The sequence below is a fragment of the Lacerta agilis genome, chromosome 10, assembly GCF_009819535.1.
Source record: "Lacerta agilis isolate rLacAgi1 chromosome 10, rLacAgi1.pri, whole genome shotgun sequence".
Lineage (NCBI taxonomy): Eukaryota > Metazoa > Chordata > Lepidosauria > Squamata > Lacertidae > Lacerta > Lacerta agilis.
Window position 1 is genome coordinate 64977477 of NC_046321.1, and position 18414 is coordinate 64995890.

Sequence of the window (18414 nt, forward strand, 5' to 3'; positions counted from 1 at the left end):
CTAAGCCTTAATCTTTAATTCAGTTAACGTTTAATAAAAATGCTACGTACTGTGTATGTTAAAATACCACCAATTCCTTCTTTTGCATATGTTAACTGTGCCATGTTTCCCTATTTTTAGCTAGATGCTGTTCCAAAAGATGATGGGACACAACTAGAAAGGCGAAGGGAGCTCCAGAGAGAAGTCGAAATGATTAAGAGAAATATGGCCCAGGAGGTATGTTATTACCATTACCCATATTTTATGTTTTTCTAGTTCTTTTCCATTCTACAAGATTAAAGATACAAGGCCTGCAAAACTCTGTGTCCGTTTAAAACAGGGGTTGTCAACCTGGTCCCTACTGCCCACTAGTGGGGGTTTGAGGATTCTAGGTGGGCAGTAGGGGGTTCTACGGCACAAGCTGAATCCTCCTTCCATCAAGCACTGGTGAGCGGTAAGGATATTTTACCATCAAGAAAGATGCATTAGTGGGTGTTAGGTATAAAAAGGTCGACTACCCCTGGTTTAAAAGCTCTAATACTGTCATAAGTAGCCATGAAATGGGTAAAAATGTTTTAGTACACACATTGCTGAGGTCACATTGCACCAAATGTGTGATCATCAAAAGAATGTTGTTGTGTATGTGTAGTCATTGTGTGTGCCATGCCAGTACAAACAGTTGTAGTTCAGGCATTGTATCAGGCTCCTTTTCTTTCAGCTGTATGAAAGCATCCAGTGATCTCTTTTTGGCATCTTTGTGATATAGAGGAAAACCATCAATTTTTTTTAAATCCCTTTTATTCTGTTAAATCTTCATACAGGCATAAGGAATCTAGTCAAGCAACCTTCAACAATTCTCCAGTTTTAGCCGTACACCCACTCTGCTTCCATCCTGTGGAGTGTTGTGGGTACAGAAGTTTAAATTTGGATGAGTTTGGATGAGTTTTTATCCAGTTCATTTTACTTGCAAGTGCACAGTGCTTTACAATGCAATGCTGTAGTAAAACAAAAACAAAAACTTATAAAAATGAAATACAGAGTAACAGGAGCATTGCACCATTAATAAGCATGGAGTTTGTAAATTTTATGCCTATGTAATTTCCAAACATCTCCTCTCTGAACTGGTGGAATAGTGGCAGCTTTCTCCATTGACATCTATGACCGGTGCAATTTTTCCCCATCTCTAAGGAGATTTGAAGAGAACACAGACTGCCATGGTTTCCTTAACACCCTTTAGAGAAGGATACTAGCCAGAGTGGGTATAGGAGTAAAATGAAGTTTATCAGAGCTGGCTGGATTTCTGTTTAGGAGTACAAGGGGCCAGCTTACAATTGGCATAGCTGCTTACAATAGCAAATAGGGCAGGTGTAGTTGTTGCTTTTCGGTGTTGAGTCCTAGATTTGAAAACATCTCCCCGTGCATCATTTGTTTGTAAAAATAATCTGTTTACTGGTTATTAGGTTAAATGTTGTACTAGTTGCAAAGGTGAGATTCAGTGTGGTGTATTGGATAGAATTTCAGATCAGGGTGGCTCTTTTACAGAGCCTGATCCTTCCAATATTAATTGCTCAATTGGTGCCAACTGTCTAGATAGATACCTGTTCTACTATTTTCCAGTTTGTGGTGAAAGCATGCATTGGACTTCAAAGGTGCTTCCTCTCAGCACCGATCAGCTGCACTAGCTGTCAGAACCGGCTGGACACTTGAGGAGTGGGCACTAGGAGAAGGGGGTAGGGTTGGAGGCAGGCTTGTAATACGGGATCAGTCATCTGGGGGAGCCTGTGACAGCCAGGACTGGAGTCAGAGTCAGGACTGGACAGGGAAGAACAGGTGCAGGCAGAGGCTTAGCAAGGGGGGGGCGAGGGGGGCGGGTCGCCCCGTGTTACGTAATGGAGGGGGTGACAAATTAGTAATTTTTAATTTTTTTAATTTTTTTTTAAATGCCTGCTCCGAAGGTCTTATCTTACTATACTAGGGATTATATAGCTATATATGAAATTTCATGCATATCGGTTAATATCTTGACCCTCCTCCAGCAAAATAGCTGTTCACTTGGCTGCTTTCCTATGTCATGAAGGCTGAAATTTCAGTTCAGAGAACACTTACTGTTCCCAACCCTAACCCTGTGGAAAGCCAACTAATTAGACTTTGAGAGGTTTTTAGGAGGTAATTTAATTATTGTTTGATTTTTTACCAATGTTATGTATCTGGTGTTAGCCACCCTGAGCTCGACTTTGGCCGGGGAGGGTGGGATATAAATAAAAGGGTTTTTTATTATTACTTGTTATTATTCCTTTGTAAGAAAATATGAAATAACGTAAAACCATTTTTGCGGGCGGGGGGGGTCGACAAGAAATTTTCCGCACCGGGTACCACCTGATCTTCCCATGCCTTGGGGGGGGACAAAAATTTTTGGCCCCAGGGTACCAATTTACCTAGCTACGCCCCTGCGTGCAGGAGTAAGAGAGAGATCAGGCTGGTCAAGGGATGCCTTTTCCTAACTTGTCAACTTGAATAAAATACTGGGGGGGGGGGGAATTAAACGTTGTCCCACATAATTGATCACAAAACGGCACATGCACACCTCTTTAATGGCAATGCCCATCAACTTGGGGGGCAGCCCCCTCAAATATTTTATTGGGGGGCCAAAAGGACTCCAGCCCCTAGGAGTTGGCTTCTAGACCTGCCCCACACCTGATGTCCCCACCCCCCATAACACTAAAATGGCCTTTGGTGCTTTCAATCTAGAAAACATCAACAGATGCTGAATTACGAATGCTTGAGCAGTGTATTGCTGAAGAGGACCAACTGTTTAAGGCCCAGGAACACTACAGAGAGGAAGTAGACAACTTGATACGTATGACTCAGATCAAGGCTGATGAGAGGGAGCAAAAATCAAAGGAATTTTTAAAATCCCAGGTAAGAGGAATCCAACAGGTGGCTAGTTTGATACATCCAGTATTAGTACTTGCCTAGATTTGCTAGGGGTCTGTGCTCGTCAGCTTTTATCTGCCGCTTCTAGCGTCAATACTTTAAGAATTAGGAAATGGCACAAAACACACTTTCAAATCCAAACTGCTGGCAAGGCTATATTTACCTGTGATACAATTATTCTTCTTCCCCTTCTGCACCCACATCCCATGGGACGTCACAAGAATTAGGACTGCATTGTGAAGCTGGGTAAGTTGATTTTTCTTCCAATGCCTGCTCCTGCAGAGATGTTGCTGGTTTGAATCGGTGTTATTTATTAGCGGGGTTTACGCTTTGTGGCTGGGAAAGACCTTTTTGAAGAAATGGCATGTTTATGAGTAGTCTTTGTCTATGTCTTTTTTCAGAAATGCCTTTGCAACGCTTCCAATTCCCTGTCTGTTCACTACTCTTTCTGTTGCAGGTACGGCTGCATAATGTTAAAGCAGAAATAAAAACAAAAGACTTTGAAGTAAGGGAACACATGAAAAAGCAAAAAGCAATTCAGAGACAGTAAGGAAATTTTGGCAAAAGATTTGATGAAGCGCCTTCTATAGCTGGAGATAGTTAATGCGTTAAAACAAGTAACATCTTTCCCTGTAATATTTTTGGTTTGTAGAATGCAAGAATTTGCTAAAATGTATGACATTGTGCGACATGAGAGAAACAAACTGGTAAACCTTCTGCATTGTGCCCGCCAAAAAACGAATGAAATTAAAGAGAGAGTCAAAATGCTAGATAATGATAAGGAAATCTTAAGGACCAATGCTGTGATTAAAGAGAGGTGAGCATCCAGCTTAATAATTTATTTGAAGGACAATCATCCTTGTTGTGCTCTAGAACTGGCTTTTATTTTATCACTATGTGGCAAATCTTATCATTTCTATTTTTATATTTGTTACCTTATTTCATTCTTGAAGTCATACAGAAACAAACTTACGTGCATGTGTTGATTGCTGGATTAAGTGCTGCAGGCACAAACCATACACATCCAAATGGCATGCAGTGAATTTTTTCGTAGGGAAACAATTAGGGCCAGAAGCGCCGGCTTGCGAAGGCCATTGGGGTCGGCAGTGTTGTGATGCCCTGGCATTGCGTGTGTGAGCATTGTGCCTTCCTGCCTAAGCCAGACAGTCTGGGAGTTGCCTAAGTCTGGATTCAACCTCATGTTTTTTATGCTGCGTATAGGCCCATAAGTAAACAAAATAAATACAGTTCATCTTCTATCAGAAGTTTAGCTGACTATTATTCAGTATACATGTTTTATTTTATTTCTACATATTTTATTTCATTTCCCAATCGTCTATTGATAGGGAAGATGAGTTTGTAGAAATTTCAGAGAAATACTACTGAAAATAATAATAATGCTTAATATTAATATAATGTTCTTCAGTCTTTCACATATGTTCCATAAGTAAACCTTAAGAAATCAGGACTGATGTTGCTGTCTAAGGTCATCTAAAAATGTAACTCTGTTTCATTCTCCATTTTATCTTCATTTACTTTCCTTCCATTCAGAAAATTGCAAAAATACCAAATGAAACATGCAAGTAACATTTGTGTCAAAGAAAGCATCCAGTGTGATGTTTGCAAAGTTCACCAAACACTTGTGGAGATGAAAGAAAAACGAGAGCAGCAGCTGATGGACGTTGAAAGACTCACCAACTTGCTCACTCGTATCGAGGATGAAATGGTTCAGTTGCGAAAGAAATATGAAAAGGCCGTTCAGCTTCGAAATGAGAGGTAGGGAGCACAGCAAACTTCAAACACTTTGTAAGTTTGCTAGTATTTCATTTTAATGATGACTTCTATTGTGGTTATTAATATTGTGCATATGGAAGCAAACAGATACCGTATTTTCCGGCGTATAAGACGACTGGGCGTATAAGACGACCCCCAACTTTTCCAGTTAAAATATAGAGTTTGAGATATACTCGACTGCATATTTTCCACCTGGCGTATAAGTTGACCCCCGACTTTTGAGAAGATTTTCCTGGATTAAAAAGTAGTCTTATACGCCAGAATATACAGTAATTAATAAACTGACTCTTGAAATAAAAATTGTCCACTCCAACAATATGGTTCAAAAGCTTTACTAACAGAACTTGTTCTAAAACAGATACTCAAAAGAATAATACTACATCCAAATAGTTGCATAATATCATGTGCTTGTCCAAGCACAGGTACAGCATCTTAGAAATACATAACTACGCTAAACTAGATCTGAAAGCAGCTCTTCCTCTCCCACAGCCTGCATTCCAGTCCGAGGCTGTGTTCTCTTAGAGAGAATCATTATCACACATCCTTCTTTCTACGGTGCTTGAGAACCAAGGTCAACAAAATAGAGATTTGCAACTGAATACCTTTCTCATGTGATCTAAGTTCAAAAACGTGACAGAGCTGCAGAGATACATCAACAGCTAATAATTATCTTGTTAGGACTTCCGGTTTTGCCGCAGCCCGGGAAGGAGCGCAGGACGGACCCTCCTGGCGATGTCCTGAGCCCTGCAAGGCTACAGAGAGGCTCACGAAGGCGCCGTGGCCTCGAATCCCAGAGAGGGAAATCTCTGGAGCTGGAGATTCCCATAGCGTTCGGGGCGACTCTCCTGGCGAAACACCGGACCGCGGAGAAGGTCCGGGAGGCGCAGGATTGAGTCGCGAACGCCGGGAGTACGCTAGTCTGCAGAGCGAAGCCTCGAGCTCCTCAGGAGAAGCGGCAAAGCTTTCCGGGACATACAATTCATTCCAGGCTCCGCTGCAAGGCAAAGAAGTTTGTGGAATTGAGCAGTAAGGAGCGGGAAAAGGAATTAATTTTTTTTTTGAAAACTTTGGGGATTCTTTCAGAAGATGTCGGAAAATGGCGCACAGGCTTAAACGCCCTGAGTGTTTTTGATTCAAACAGCTGTGGAAGCGAGAGTGCGAGGAGACGGCTCCGGGGGTGTGAAGGAGCTAAGGTGAGCGATTTAAAATCAGGGGAAAAAGGAGATAAAGTGTTGGATTTAGACTGTTCCCAAACCCAAAGACTGGCTCTCTTGACTTTAAAGGCTAAAGTGACTGTTAAGAGACTGGAAATTAAGTTCTAAATTGCTGCAACAGTGTTGCTTCCGTGTAACACGAAACGACTGAGAAAGGCAGGGTGGAAAGATACCTTCGAAACCCAGAGGGGAAGAACAAAGCCAAAGCAGACTATTTTGCATCTTCTCCTTACAGCGGTAATTGGCGAAAGTAAAGAGTGGAACTTTGGAGAAGGTATATTAGCCAAGCCGAAATAATCGAATCTGCGGAGAAGGCAAGGGGGGGAAAAAAGCTACTGGAACTTTTGAGCATTTGAACTTTATATCCTGGGGGGTTTGATTTTGAGCTGTTGTGGCTGCGAGGTTGTATGTAAGGAAACTTTAAAGGAAATTGAAAAACTGGCAAGGAGATTTAAAAACTGAAATTTTGTGATATCTGAGGTTAACTGTGAAGAGGGAGGAGTGAAACGACACTCAGTGTGGTTAACAACCCAGGGAAAAATAGGTCAGGGTAAACCAGCAGAAACCAATTAAAGGCAAAATAGGAAGGGAAATTAAGAGTAAGAATGGCTCATAAAGCTCAAAAAGCGATGACACCAGGGGATAGAAGACCCTCTAAGGCAGATATAGAAGGGGAAGGAGAACTAGCTAAAATTCTGGCAGAGATAAGGGAAATAAGGAGAGAGGTCAAAGAGACTGTTAAAGAAAGTGAAAAAAACATTGGAGAAAAATTGGCAGAATTATCAGCAGATCTCTCTGGGCAAATGAAGGAACTTCATAACAAGGTACATGTGGTGGAAGAGCAACAAAAGCGAGTTCAAAAAGAGATAAAGGAAAACAAAAGAGAAAGAGAAAAAATGAAAGGACAGATAGATGAGCTTTCTAAGATACAAGAAAGTACATTAGACAGTCTTGCTTTTTTGGAAATGAATCAAAAAGCAGCAAATTTAAAATTTCGTGGGATCCCGGAAAAAGAGGGGGAGGATATTAGGAATAAGTTGATAACAGAATTGGCAAATTTGATAGAAATTGAGGCAGATGAATTAGCCCTAGGGGTCACAAATATATTTAGAATAAGACCACCCCCCATCAGAATAGACCAAGAAAGAGTTACCCAGGAGACTGTCTAGTGACCTTTAATTCGCTAGATGTAAGAGATACAATATTGCAGAAAGCTAGAGATGGTAAATTAGTTATTGATGAAAAGAAAATTGTGGTTTTCCGAGACATTCCAAATCGCTTTTTGAAAAAAAGGAACCGATATAAAGAATTAACCCAAATTTTAAATGCCGAAAAAATTAAATTCCGTTGGGAATATCCCGAGGGAGTTTCATTCTATTATAAAGAGAAGAAACACAAAATAAATTCAGAATTAGAATTAAAGAAGTTTGGAAGAAGATATAAGGAACTTCATAGAGGGGAAGAGGGAGAAGAAGAGGATGAAGGCGAAATTATTGAAGAAGAACAGATAGAAAAAACAGTGGATATCTAAACTGTTGATGCTGAAATAAAATATTTAACTGAACATTAATAATGACTGTTAAATTTATATCTTGGAATGCAAATGGCATAAACGATAAGGCCAAGAGGAATAGGGTAACACATATATTAAATAAATTAAATGCAGACATAATATGTCTGCAAGAAACTCATATCACAAGAAGGCATAATAGGGTTTTAAAAAACTATAGGCTGGGGAATGAATTTATATCGTCTGATATTCACAAAAAAGGGGAGTGGTCTTATACGTTAAAAATAAATATACAGCCCAACAGAAATTCAAAGACAATGAGGGAAGAATAATAGGAGTGGAAGTGCAGATGGAAGGTCAAAAAATTTTGGTGGTGGGGATTTACGCCCCAAATGACAAAAAGGCTGAATTCTATGAAAAATTGAAAAGAATGTTAATAGAATATGTGGACTATAAGACTATAATAATGGGTGACTTTAACGGAGTACCCTCAACGGAAATGGACAGGTCAAGTACGAAACAGAGAAAATCCCTAGGGAAACTTCCAAAAGTCTTTGATCATATAATAGAACAAAATGAAATGGTGGAGATATGGCGGTTTAAGAACCCAACGGTTAAGCAATTTACGTTTTACTCGGAACCAAATTTAAGTTGGAGTAGGATAGACCAGATCTGGATATCGAAAGAGCTAACAACCAAAGTTAAAAAAGTAGAGATATTACCGAAAACTATATCAGACCACAATGCTGTTACATTGCAGCTAGATATCCAAAGGTCAAAACAATTAAGATGGAGATTGAATGAAAGTATTTTAGAAAACAGGGAAGTTTTTGAAAGATCTAAAGAACAGTTGAAGACCTATTTCGAATTTAACCTAAATAAAGGGACTGATATAAACACGGTTTGGGATGCCAGTAAGGCAGTTATGAGGGGGTTTTTTCTACAACAAAATTCTATACTTAAAAAGAAGCGAGAAAAAACCAAGGAGGAAATATTACAAAAAATAAGGGAAGTGGGAAAAAAAATGACTGCTAAACCGACAGACTTAAAATTAAAACAAACTTATAAGCTGTTACAGATACAAATCAATGCCCTGATCAATCAGGAAGTGGAATGGAGGATTAAACTATTAAAACAGAAGAACTTCGAGTCTGCAAATAAGGCAGGAAAATGGTTATCATGGAAATTAAAGAAAAGAAGGGCACAGAGCATGATAAATAAATTGATTGACAACAATGTAACGGTGGATAAACCAAAGGAGATAAAGAATATCTTCCTAAAATACTATAAAGAGTTATACAAAGCACCAAAAGAATGCAATGATAAGATAAAAGGATATCTGCAACAACATAAGCTAAGACAACTGGCACAAGAAGAAATAGATCAACTAGAAAAACAGATTACAGAAGAAGAAATTTTAGCGGCAATAAAGCAGGGGAAAAATGAAAAAGCTCCGGGACCAGATGGCATCTCAATAAAATATTATAAAAAATTAAGTCAGCAGCTGGTCTCTCCACTGAAGGAGGTCATGAATAATATAATGGAAAAGGGACAACTGCCTCGGTCTTGGGAAGAGGCGTACATCACGCTAATTCCAAAACAGGATTCAGATCTTCTATGCGTAAAAAACTATAGGCCAATATCACTATTAAATAACGATTATAAACTATACACCAACATTTTGGCACAAAGATTGAAAAAGATCATGGCTTATTATATTCATCAAGACCAGGCAGGTTTCCTTCCAGGGCGACAAGTAAAAAATAATATGCGGACAATGATAAACATCATTGATTATTTAGATTTGAGGATTAATAAATCTGCAGCTTTAATTTTTTTGGATGCTGAAAAAGCATTTGACAACCTTTCTTGGACCTTTATGAAAACAAATTTGAAAATATTAGGATTCGGTACCAAATTTAGGAGGGGTATAGAGGCAATATATAATGAGCAGAAAGCCAAATTAATTATAAATAATGAATTGACAGAAAGTTTCAACATCACGAAAGGTACAAGACAAGGTTGTCCACTCTCTCCACTTTTATTTATATTAACTTTAGAGGTATTATTACATGAGATCAGAACATCGGAAAAAATAAAAGGCATAAGATATGGAAGTAAAGAGTATAGAGTCAAAGCCTTTGCCGATGATATCGTAATTACAATTGAAGAACCAGACTTATTCATTGGAGAGGCTTTGAAGATTATTTCAGAATTCGGTGCATTGGCAGGTTTAAAAATTAACAAAAATAAAACAAAAATGATGGTTAAGAACTTAAGCGAGCAACAATATGAAAAAATCCAAAGAGAAACAGAAATCGGGATTGTGAAGAAGATAAAGTATTTAGGCATTTGGTTGTCAACAAAGAATGTCAATTTGTTCAAAGATAATTATGAGGTCCTATGGAAGGAAATCAAAAATAAGTTGGAAATCTGGGGAAGATTGAATTTGTCCTTCCTGGGGAGGATTGCTGTGATCAAGATGTCAATACTACCGAAGATACTTTTCTCTATCAAAATATTCCTATTATAACTAACCAAAAATATTTCAGAGAATGGCAGAAAATCATCTCAGCTTTTGTTTGGCAAGGAAAGAAGCCGAGAATTGCATATAGATTACTAACGGATAAAAAAACAAGGGGTGGTTTCTCGTTACCCGACCTCAAGATCTATTATGAGGCGGCGTGCATTGATTGGCTGGGAGAATGGTTTAGATTAAAAAATTCTGACATACTTGATTTGGAGGGGGTAGAAAATAGATTTGGGTGGCACGCCTACCTATGGTATAATAAGGTAGAGGTACACAAAGGGTTTTTAAATCATACAATCAGGAAACCACTCTATCAGGTGTGGAGCAGATATAAAGACTGGTTTGAAGCGAAGACGCCAGGCTGGGTGTCACCACAAGAAGCTTTTGCAATTAAAAAATCACATATAGAAAGGAATTGGATAACATATAGAGAGTTAATAGAAATGGAGGGTGACACTCAGGTGATAAAGTCATACGATAACATTAAAGGAAGGGTATCAAGCTGGCTGGAATATCATCAGCTGAATAGTGTCTTTGTAAAAGACAAAAAAATGAAAGGTTTCAAACCAGAAAGGTCATGGTTAGAAAAGGAGGTCGTTCAAAATAATACAAAAATCTTATCCAAGGCTTATGATTACTTGCTTGAATGGAATTTGAAAGACGAGGAGGTTAAAACTGTGATGATAAGGTGGGCCATGGACATCGGTCATAATATCGAATTTGCTAAGTGGTCAAGATTATGGAATACCAATATGAAATTCACAGCGTGTACATCTTTGAAGGAGAACTTATATAAGATGATGTACCGTTGGCACCTCACCCCAATTAAGCTTAAGAAACTGTATAAAAAAGGAAGTAAAAATTGTTGGAAGTGTGAGGTGAATGACGGGGAGTTTCTTCATCTTTGGTGGACATGTGATCCTGTAAAACAATATTGGGAAAGTATCTATAACGAACTCAAAAAAATATTTAAGTATACCTTCAAAAAATTACCAGAGGCATTCCTTCTAGGGATGGTTGGACCAGAGATAAAAAATTCAGACCAGAAGTTTTTTCTATATGCTACAACTGCAGCGAGGCTACTGCTGGCCCAGGTCTGGAAACAAAAGACAATACCAACTGTGCAGCAGTGGCAACAGAAAATCACTGAATTTATGGAAATAGCTAAAATGACAATGAGAGTCAGACAGCAGGGGGAGGAAACGTTTAAAAACGAGTGGGGCAAGTTTATGGAATATTTGGAAAAGGTTTGTAAGACGTAAAATATGGGCATATAACTCAAGGCATATAAATATGAATGAAGATGGTATCATAAAATCAAATTAGAAGGCGAAATATCTAAAGATTGGAATTATATTTTGGAAGAGATGATGGAAAGTTAGAAATAAGATGTAAAGGAGGAATCAAATGTATGGAATGTACTTAAAGTGCGAAATATAAAGTATGATATAAGGAAGACTTATTATGAAAGAAGGGAAGTTCCAGGATATATGACTTATAGGTTTGGTGTGATATAATTTGTAAACTGTTATTCATTTATAAAGTTATTGTACACATTTGTTTTCTGTTTGTAACTGGATAAAATCAATAAAAAATATCTACAAAAAAATAATAATTATTATTATCTTGTTAGGCACTCGGAGAGCTTACTTGGCTTCAGTGGAATTTTCCAATGTTAAACCTTTAGCAATACACATACAGAGTTATTTTCCACGTCAGTGTACAATTAAACAGTTATACTTAACGACTTACAGGTTGATGTATGTAATTCGTTCATTTCTCAGTCCTCTATTCCTAATTAGTTTGCCCTCTTACATGGCAGTTATATTTTGCATGTAAGACTAAAATTTTGAATTGGCCTTTGACTATATTGCTAAAGCCACTGAGGCAGTCATTATAGAGCTCCCAACCAAGACAGATACTCAGAGATAACAAGCTGAAATTAGTATCCTCCTTCCTCTTCCTTATTATCACTAAACTAGGCCTCAATCCTTGTTTTCTTTCCCATCTTCTTCCCAACACACCTTGCTCTGTCACCTCACACCCAGTTATCCTGGCAACCTTCTGTCTGCCCAGGCCCAAGATTCCTCTTAGATGGGCCATCAACCCCTTTTGTCATGTCAATGCCTCTATCCCAGGCTTGGAAAGGAAGCATAGCCTGCATTTCCCCCCCTGGCCTGCAATCTTCTCTTCAATACTCCAAATAATCAAAATCCTACCATTTATTAACTTCTAGGGTTTAGGGGTCGTCGCCCCCCCCCCCAGCAACCTGTAACAAACACCATTTTTCCTGAATGGACTTGGTGAATAAATTATGTACTTTACAACCTGCCTATTAAGTCTTCACTTTGGGTTCCTTGTAGTGGAGTTCTGCTCATAGAGCGTGAAGAAGAAGTGTGCATTTTTTACGAAAAAATAAATATTCAGGAAATGATGAGTCGAAATGGCGATACTGAGATTAATGTGATGGATGAAAAGATCCGCTTTCTAAAGCTGAAGCTCACAGAGAAAAAGAGGCATATTGAGTTGTCACTGAGAACACTGCCTCTGAAAAGAGGTCTAGACGCAGATCTGGTCGTCCTGCAGATTCAGGTAGGTGCGATAAGAAATATTACCGTTCCATAACCGGATTTCTTATTTTAAGGAGACAAAAGAAAGCCAGGACTATGGAAATGTGAGGTCACTGCAGGCACCTGTAGTTGGCCTGCAGTGGAGAACTTTCCATTTTACAATACTCCTAAACAGCATTAGAACTGATGCAGGAGGCTCCTGCGCCTACAAAATAAGGTATTAGGATGCTCAAGCGGTAAGCTGGGAGACAGGGCCAGGCAGCTGGCAGTACAGTTTTGCACACCTGGAAGTGATGGTGCATGATGACAGCTATGCCAGTGTGTAGAATGGGGTTATTTAGCAATGGACCACCTACTGGCCTGCTGCTGTTATACAAATTAAAGCCCCAAGTCTGCTATGGGGAAAAGATGTTCCATGATGATGTGCAGCTGCTTCCCTTTATTCTAGGTAAAGGTAAAGGGACCCCTGACCATTAGGTCCAGTCGCGGATGACTCTGGGGTTGCGGCGCTCATCTCGCTTTACTGGCCAAGGGAGCTGGCATACAGCTTCCGGGTCATGTGGCCAGCATGACTAAGCCGCTTCTGGTAGACCAGAGCAGCGCATGGAAATGCCATTTAGCTTCCCGCCGGAGCGGTACCTGTTTATCTACTTGCACTTTGACGTGCTTTCGAACTGCTAGGTGGGCAGGAGCAGGGACCGAGCAATGGGAGCTCACCCCGTCACGGGGATTCGAACTGCCAACCTTCCGATCGGCAAGCCCTAGGCTCTGTGGTTTAGACCACAGCGCCACCCGCCATTTATTCTAGGGGATAAAATAGCTATCCCTATGGACTCATGGGCATATACAATGTCCCTGGAAAGGAAGAGACCAAGGCAAATAGGAGTGGGTGAAGCACCTCATGGGGCTTTGGTGGTGCCATAGCAAGGAAGAACTTGTTGAGACCTCCTACCACCACCAAACCACCCTTCCCCATCCCTTGCTTTAAGAAGCAGAAGGTCGATGGGTCAACTGTTAGCCACCCCTTCACCGTAAGAACCGGAACATCCTTCCCTTTATGTCCAGGCTTATTAATTTCAGTGCTGGAAATAGCAATATGCAAATATTTTGAGATGACTACAGAAGCCCCTGCCTGGAGATGCTATGTGCTGAGTAGGTGCTAACAGCTACTCTCCAGAGACACTCACCTGTGGTTATACGCCTCAAATAATAAGTGGAGATACGCAGTTGTCATAAAGTGACAGGAGATAATATGAGATTCCTTTACTCTTAGGGATATTATGTCCTTTCTTCCTGAGATAACTTTTGACCTTAAGAGCAAATAGCATCCCTCCAGCCCTCATAAGAGTTTCTGTTCATTCTTATTTGGACATTTTAACTTTTTGACATGTGGCTGCTATTACGTTCATAGTAGAATAACACTGAGTTACAGCTCTGGGCTCCACTCCTTTTGAGAAATTAGTTTCTCCATATCCCCCGAGGAATGCATAAACAATTTGGACAGCCAGAAAAATGACTGAAAAAATTAGGCTGGTTGGAGGGGGAAGAATCGCACTCGACAATTTGGATACCCAGATGAACAGATTTGCATGAGCTAGGTAGGGTAGCTGGCAGGGAAGTTGCTGTGTTGGGGATGTTCGTTCCTGTCATGTAATCAAGGCAGCTTCTGCGTGGGCAGCAGAACTAGCACGATCAGGACCAGATCAGGAAGCTCTGGGAGGCAGGTGGCTAAAGGACCAAATTTGTCTTATTTTGCTCGTCCATTGTTTGCTGGCCTGGCCCTTTAGGAGAAAAGGTGGGATAGAAATTTGATAAGCAAATCAGCAGGACAGCTAAGAAGGCAGGGTAGGTAGACTGGAGACAAATATCTCACATGCCTCAGGGTCAGGAGAGGCTGAGTGTTGTTGGCAAGAGGGGTGAATGGCTGAAATTCATATGTTGATTCAAAAGCTAACTATTTGGTTGCAGTTTCTAGCTACATTTCTAAGTATGATTACAGAGCAAGGCCATAACTTTAAACACACTTAGGTCAGTCACACTGAACACAGTGGGACTTCCTGCTGAAAGATACACAGCATGTGTTTACAAAGTCAGTACAACAATATGGTAGCTACAGATAGTGAAAAACATCTTCAGGGTTAGATGGCGTTTTGATAAAGCCTTTGCAGAATGCATTGTGGTTTTCCTGTACTGTGCTATAAACTTGTTGTGGAACTGGTGAGTTTCCGTTCTCATCAACCACAAGATGGAGGAGGGAGTCTCAAAAAGAGTCTTTAGTATAAAGACAGTTACTTCATATACAGCACCACAACCAAGCGCAGGTTTGCGACTAGCATTTAATAATAGCCAAAGTGACAAAGCAAGCCACTAGCACATTTCATGCTACTTCTCTGGACATTTCAAAGAGCAAACAAGTGACCAACATACAGTAAAGCATTCAGAGAAGACTTGCTGAAGACTATCATGGGAAGTTCTCCCATTACAAAATGGCAGGAGGCCTGTATAAGTGTCATGCCAGGGGGTGTTGTGGACTCTGCAGAGTCCTGCCCTACATCCTCAGAGTGGTGCTGTCATGAATATATACTCAGTAGCTTGTCCATACATAGACCAAGGCTAGTGTAAAATTAGCCAGCACTGCAGCAAGGAACCACCAGAGGGGGGGGGCATTCTGCTGCTGCCGACATGACTAGGGAGAGTATCTCTATGGCTGGGGTCTTCCATTCATTTGAATGGCACTACATAGGAAGATGGGAGAAATTCAATTGAGCTCACATTTAAAGGCAAATGTACCTAAATCCACACTTTCCAAAATAACACACAAAACCAAATCACAGCCATCATTTGAAATTCACGTTTCTCTGAATTTTGCAATGCAAAGCAATGGTGCATAAAACTGTATACAGTAGTGAAAGCAACCTACAAAAATGCATTATATCGAGGGAAATTGCTTTGCAAAAATGTGCATTTTAATATAAATTTGCATTAAAATGCTGGGCTTTAAAAAAAATAAATTGCTAGCTGATGTGGGAATGTGGAGAACCGAATTTAAGAGTGGAAAAACTAGAAACTTGAGAGAAACCAAAATGGTGGGATTTGCCCATCCCTCATCCCTACTTGTACAGCAATGGCTCATGGTAGATTGTATAAAGAAAGGGGTACATTTTATATAGTGCTGAGCTGCCTATATGAGTGCTCAAGGGAACACTACCAGCATCCTGTTATTTATGAGATACAGTGGTGGTTTTGTTTTAACAAATGTATTTTCATTTCAGAACACACATTCTGCTGTTCTGGTGTGGATTAACAAGCATTTCTCTGTTTCCAGAAATTTCACAATCTAACCCAAGTTTTAATGTGTTAGATTATAATGTGCTAGAGAATGTGTAATTGGGAGGGACAGTTTTACCTTGTTTTTGTGCGTCAAAGCACCCCCCCACACCCCTTTTAAAAGTTCTTTTAGTGTATTACAAAAACCAAAACCTTCCTTTTTCCTGTGATGCAACTTGACTTCTGAGAACAGGAAGGACTGGATGGTTCAGCTTTGTAAGAAGAAAACAAAAGAACACAGAGTGAATCACCTGCTGATTGTCCATTTCTGACTTTTGTGTGTGTGGAAATGCAAGTGTAACAGTGCTGAGTTTGGTTTCCCTGGAATAGAGATAGATAGGTAGGTAGGTAGGTAGGTAGGTAGGTAGGTAGATAACAATTATGGGAGAGGGTGCTTATTAAGTTACCAAACCTGTTTGTCACTCCTCTCTCTCTAGTTTTCACAATGCAAGGACAAGATTAAAAGCCTGGAAAAACTGTTTATAGACCCCAGTGGACAAAACAGAACAAGAGCACTTCCAGGGAAGGACCTCACTCTAGAAGAGTTGTACCACAAAATAGATGAGGTAATAACACCATTTGTATGTCCATGAGACTATTGCGGAAAAGTGACCATGTTTCACTGTTAACTTGAAGTTGATTGAGAAGGGACATCTTTGAGCAGAACCAGACAGTGTGAAAAACAGGTTTCTGCTGAAAACAGCATCCTAATGTTGCCATCTCCTCAGTGCGCTCTATGTAAAAATACTTATTCTGTGTCCTGAAATTGTCACAAGTCCTTTACCCCACCCTACCACCCAGTGATGTTGAACAACGATGGAGAAATGTGCAGCATCACACATGCCAAGTGACATGGAATAAGTCTTACTACATAATGTGAATGTGGAGGGTACAGGCAAGAACTCGCTCGAGGATGTTGTTTCAATGGGATGGCCTTCACAATAACTGGTTATTGATTGATTTATTTTTATTAAATTTATATATCACCTTTCATCCAAGTATCACAGGGAGTTTACAGTCAGAAGAGCAAATTTAATTTTTAATTCAGGTAATTCAAACCCATGAAATTCTCCTGAACCACTGCCAACCAACCCTGAAACACTCTTTTATTTTAGAATATATAATGCATAATCAACATTATAAAATGGATTTTTTGTAAACTTTGCCCCTGACGATTAATTGTATATATTAATGAATCTGTTTGCACTGTAGTTAGAAATAAAGCTGACACAAAAAGAAGAGAAATTGCTTGAGAAGGACTTTATATTTGAGCAAGTTGCCCGGCTGACAGACAAAATACAGGCCAAGGCTGATAACGGCAAAGAGGACACATTAATATTGGCTAAGAAGGTAAAGTCATCCACTATCTAGTTCAGACAGATATCCACACATTTCAGCAGCCTTCAACATGTCTGTGGGTTGCTTAAATGGAAGTGGTTACATTTTCTTATTCCAAAATCCAGGTGATCTAACCTTCAATGACTTCTATCTTATTCCTAAAAAATTCTATGAACACAGAATTGTGAGCTGCATATATTGATTTCAATAGACTGAGATTGAAATTGCAACATTAACTCGCATCCAGTTGTGATATGAACAGAATTCATATCCACATCCTTGTCCACATTCTGATGCAGCTAAATTTGCGTAAATACCTTGAGTTCTAAAGGAGTCCTAGTATAAAATTATTTACCTAGAGAAAAGTGTGGCCCAATATTTTTTACCAGATTGTACCTAAGCACACAGAAGGGTTAACAAAGCAATCTTATGTACACAGAAGGGGAAAATATGGAGGGGATTTTCTTTTCTTTCTTTTTTTGGCCAGGGCAGAAAGTTGGAGTGACAAGACTTTCCGGGTCCCTCCCCTGGTCAGTCAATGTTTTTATAGGAGGGGAAATGAATATGCGACTCCAGGGGTACCATAGCTTGTTGGCCTTCCTGGGGACATGTTAGAGTAGCTGGGGACCTTTGGACCCTGCAGCTGTCTGACATGCTCTCAAGATAGATCATTTTCATGTGCTCTGCAGATGAGACAGCAGCAGAGCTTCGTGGCATATCCATGAGGAGTCTCCCACCTTCAGAGAAGGAAGCTGTTTTGGGGAACTGGGTATATCATTGTGCTTTTGCTGCTCATTTCAGATGAATGGACTACAAGAGAAAATAAAAAGTACAACCCAAAAAATGATGGCTCTTATTGCAGAGTTGTCTATGAAACAAGCACATGCCATTAAGCTGCAGCAAGAAATGAGAGACAAAGAACAGTTTTTAATGACCATCACCTCCCGGTTGGAAAAAGGTCTCCCACTTCCTAAGGATGTAGAGACCGAGTGGTTAAAGGTGTTGCGTGATGAAGAAATGTATAAAACAGCAATGGAAGCCAAAGCAAAAGTGAGTTTCTGCTGGGATACTGCTCTCTGTGAGCTCATTTTGTGTTTTCTCCAACTCTTTGACATGGACTTCTAGGTAGGTGGTAGTCAAAGGCCTCTGTTGTGTTGGTAGCACCATTCTGACAGAATCTCTACTTGGCTGCATCTTGTAGCCCTCCAGATCCTTAAG

At 39.9% G+C, this 18414-nt stretch overlaps 1 protein-coding gene across 1 annotated transcript in view; it reads left to right on the top strand.

Moving 5' to 3' along the window:
- Positions 1 to 18414, top strand: part of CCDC146 (coiled-coil domain containing 146) — a 60754-nt gene that overhangs the window by 41462 nt on the left and 878 nt on the right. Inside the window, exons 10-18 of the mRNA XM_033163536.1 lie at positions 121 to 216; positions 2728 to 2898; positions 3371 to 3459; positions 3566 to 3730; positions 4465 to 4689; positions 12325 to 12553; positions 16296 to 16424; positions 17071 to 17208; positions 17998 to 18246. Of these exons, the coding sequence (XP_033019427.1) occupies positions 121 to 216; positions 2728 to 2898; positions 3371 to 3459; positions 3566 to 3730; positions 4465 to 4689; positions 12325 to 12553; positions 16296 to 16424; positions 17071 to 17208; positions 17998 to 18246 (1491 nt within the window). The remainder of the gene's footprint in view (positions 1 to 120; positions 217 to 2727; positions 2899 to 3370; positions 3460 to 3565; positions 3731 to 4464; positions 4690 to 12324; positions 12554 to 16295; positions 16425 to 17070; positions 17209 to 17997; positions 18247 to 18414) is intronic.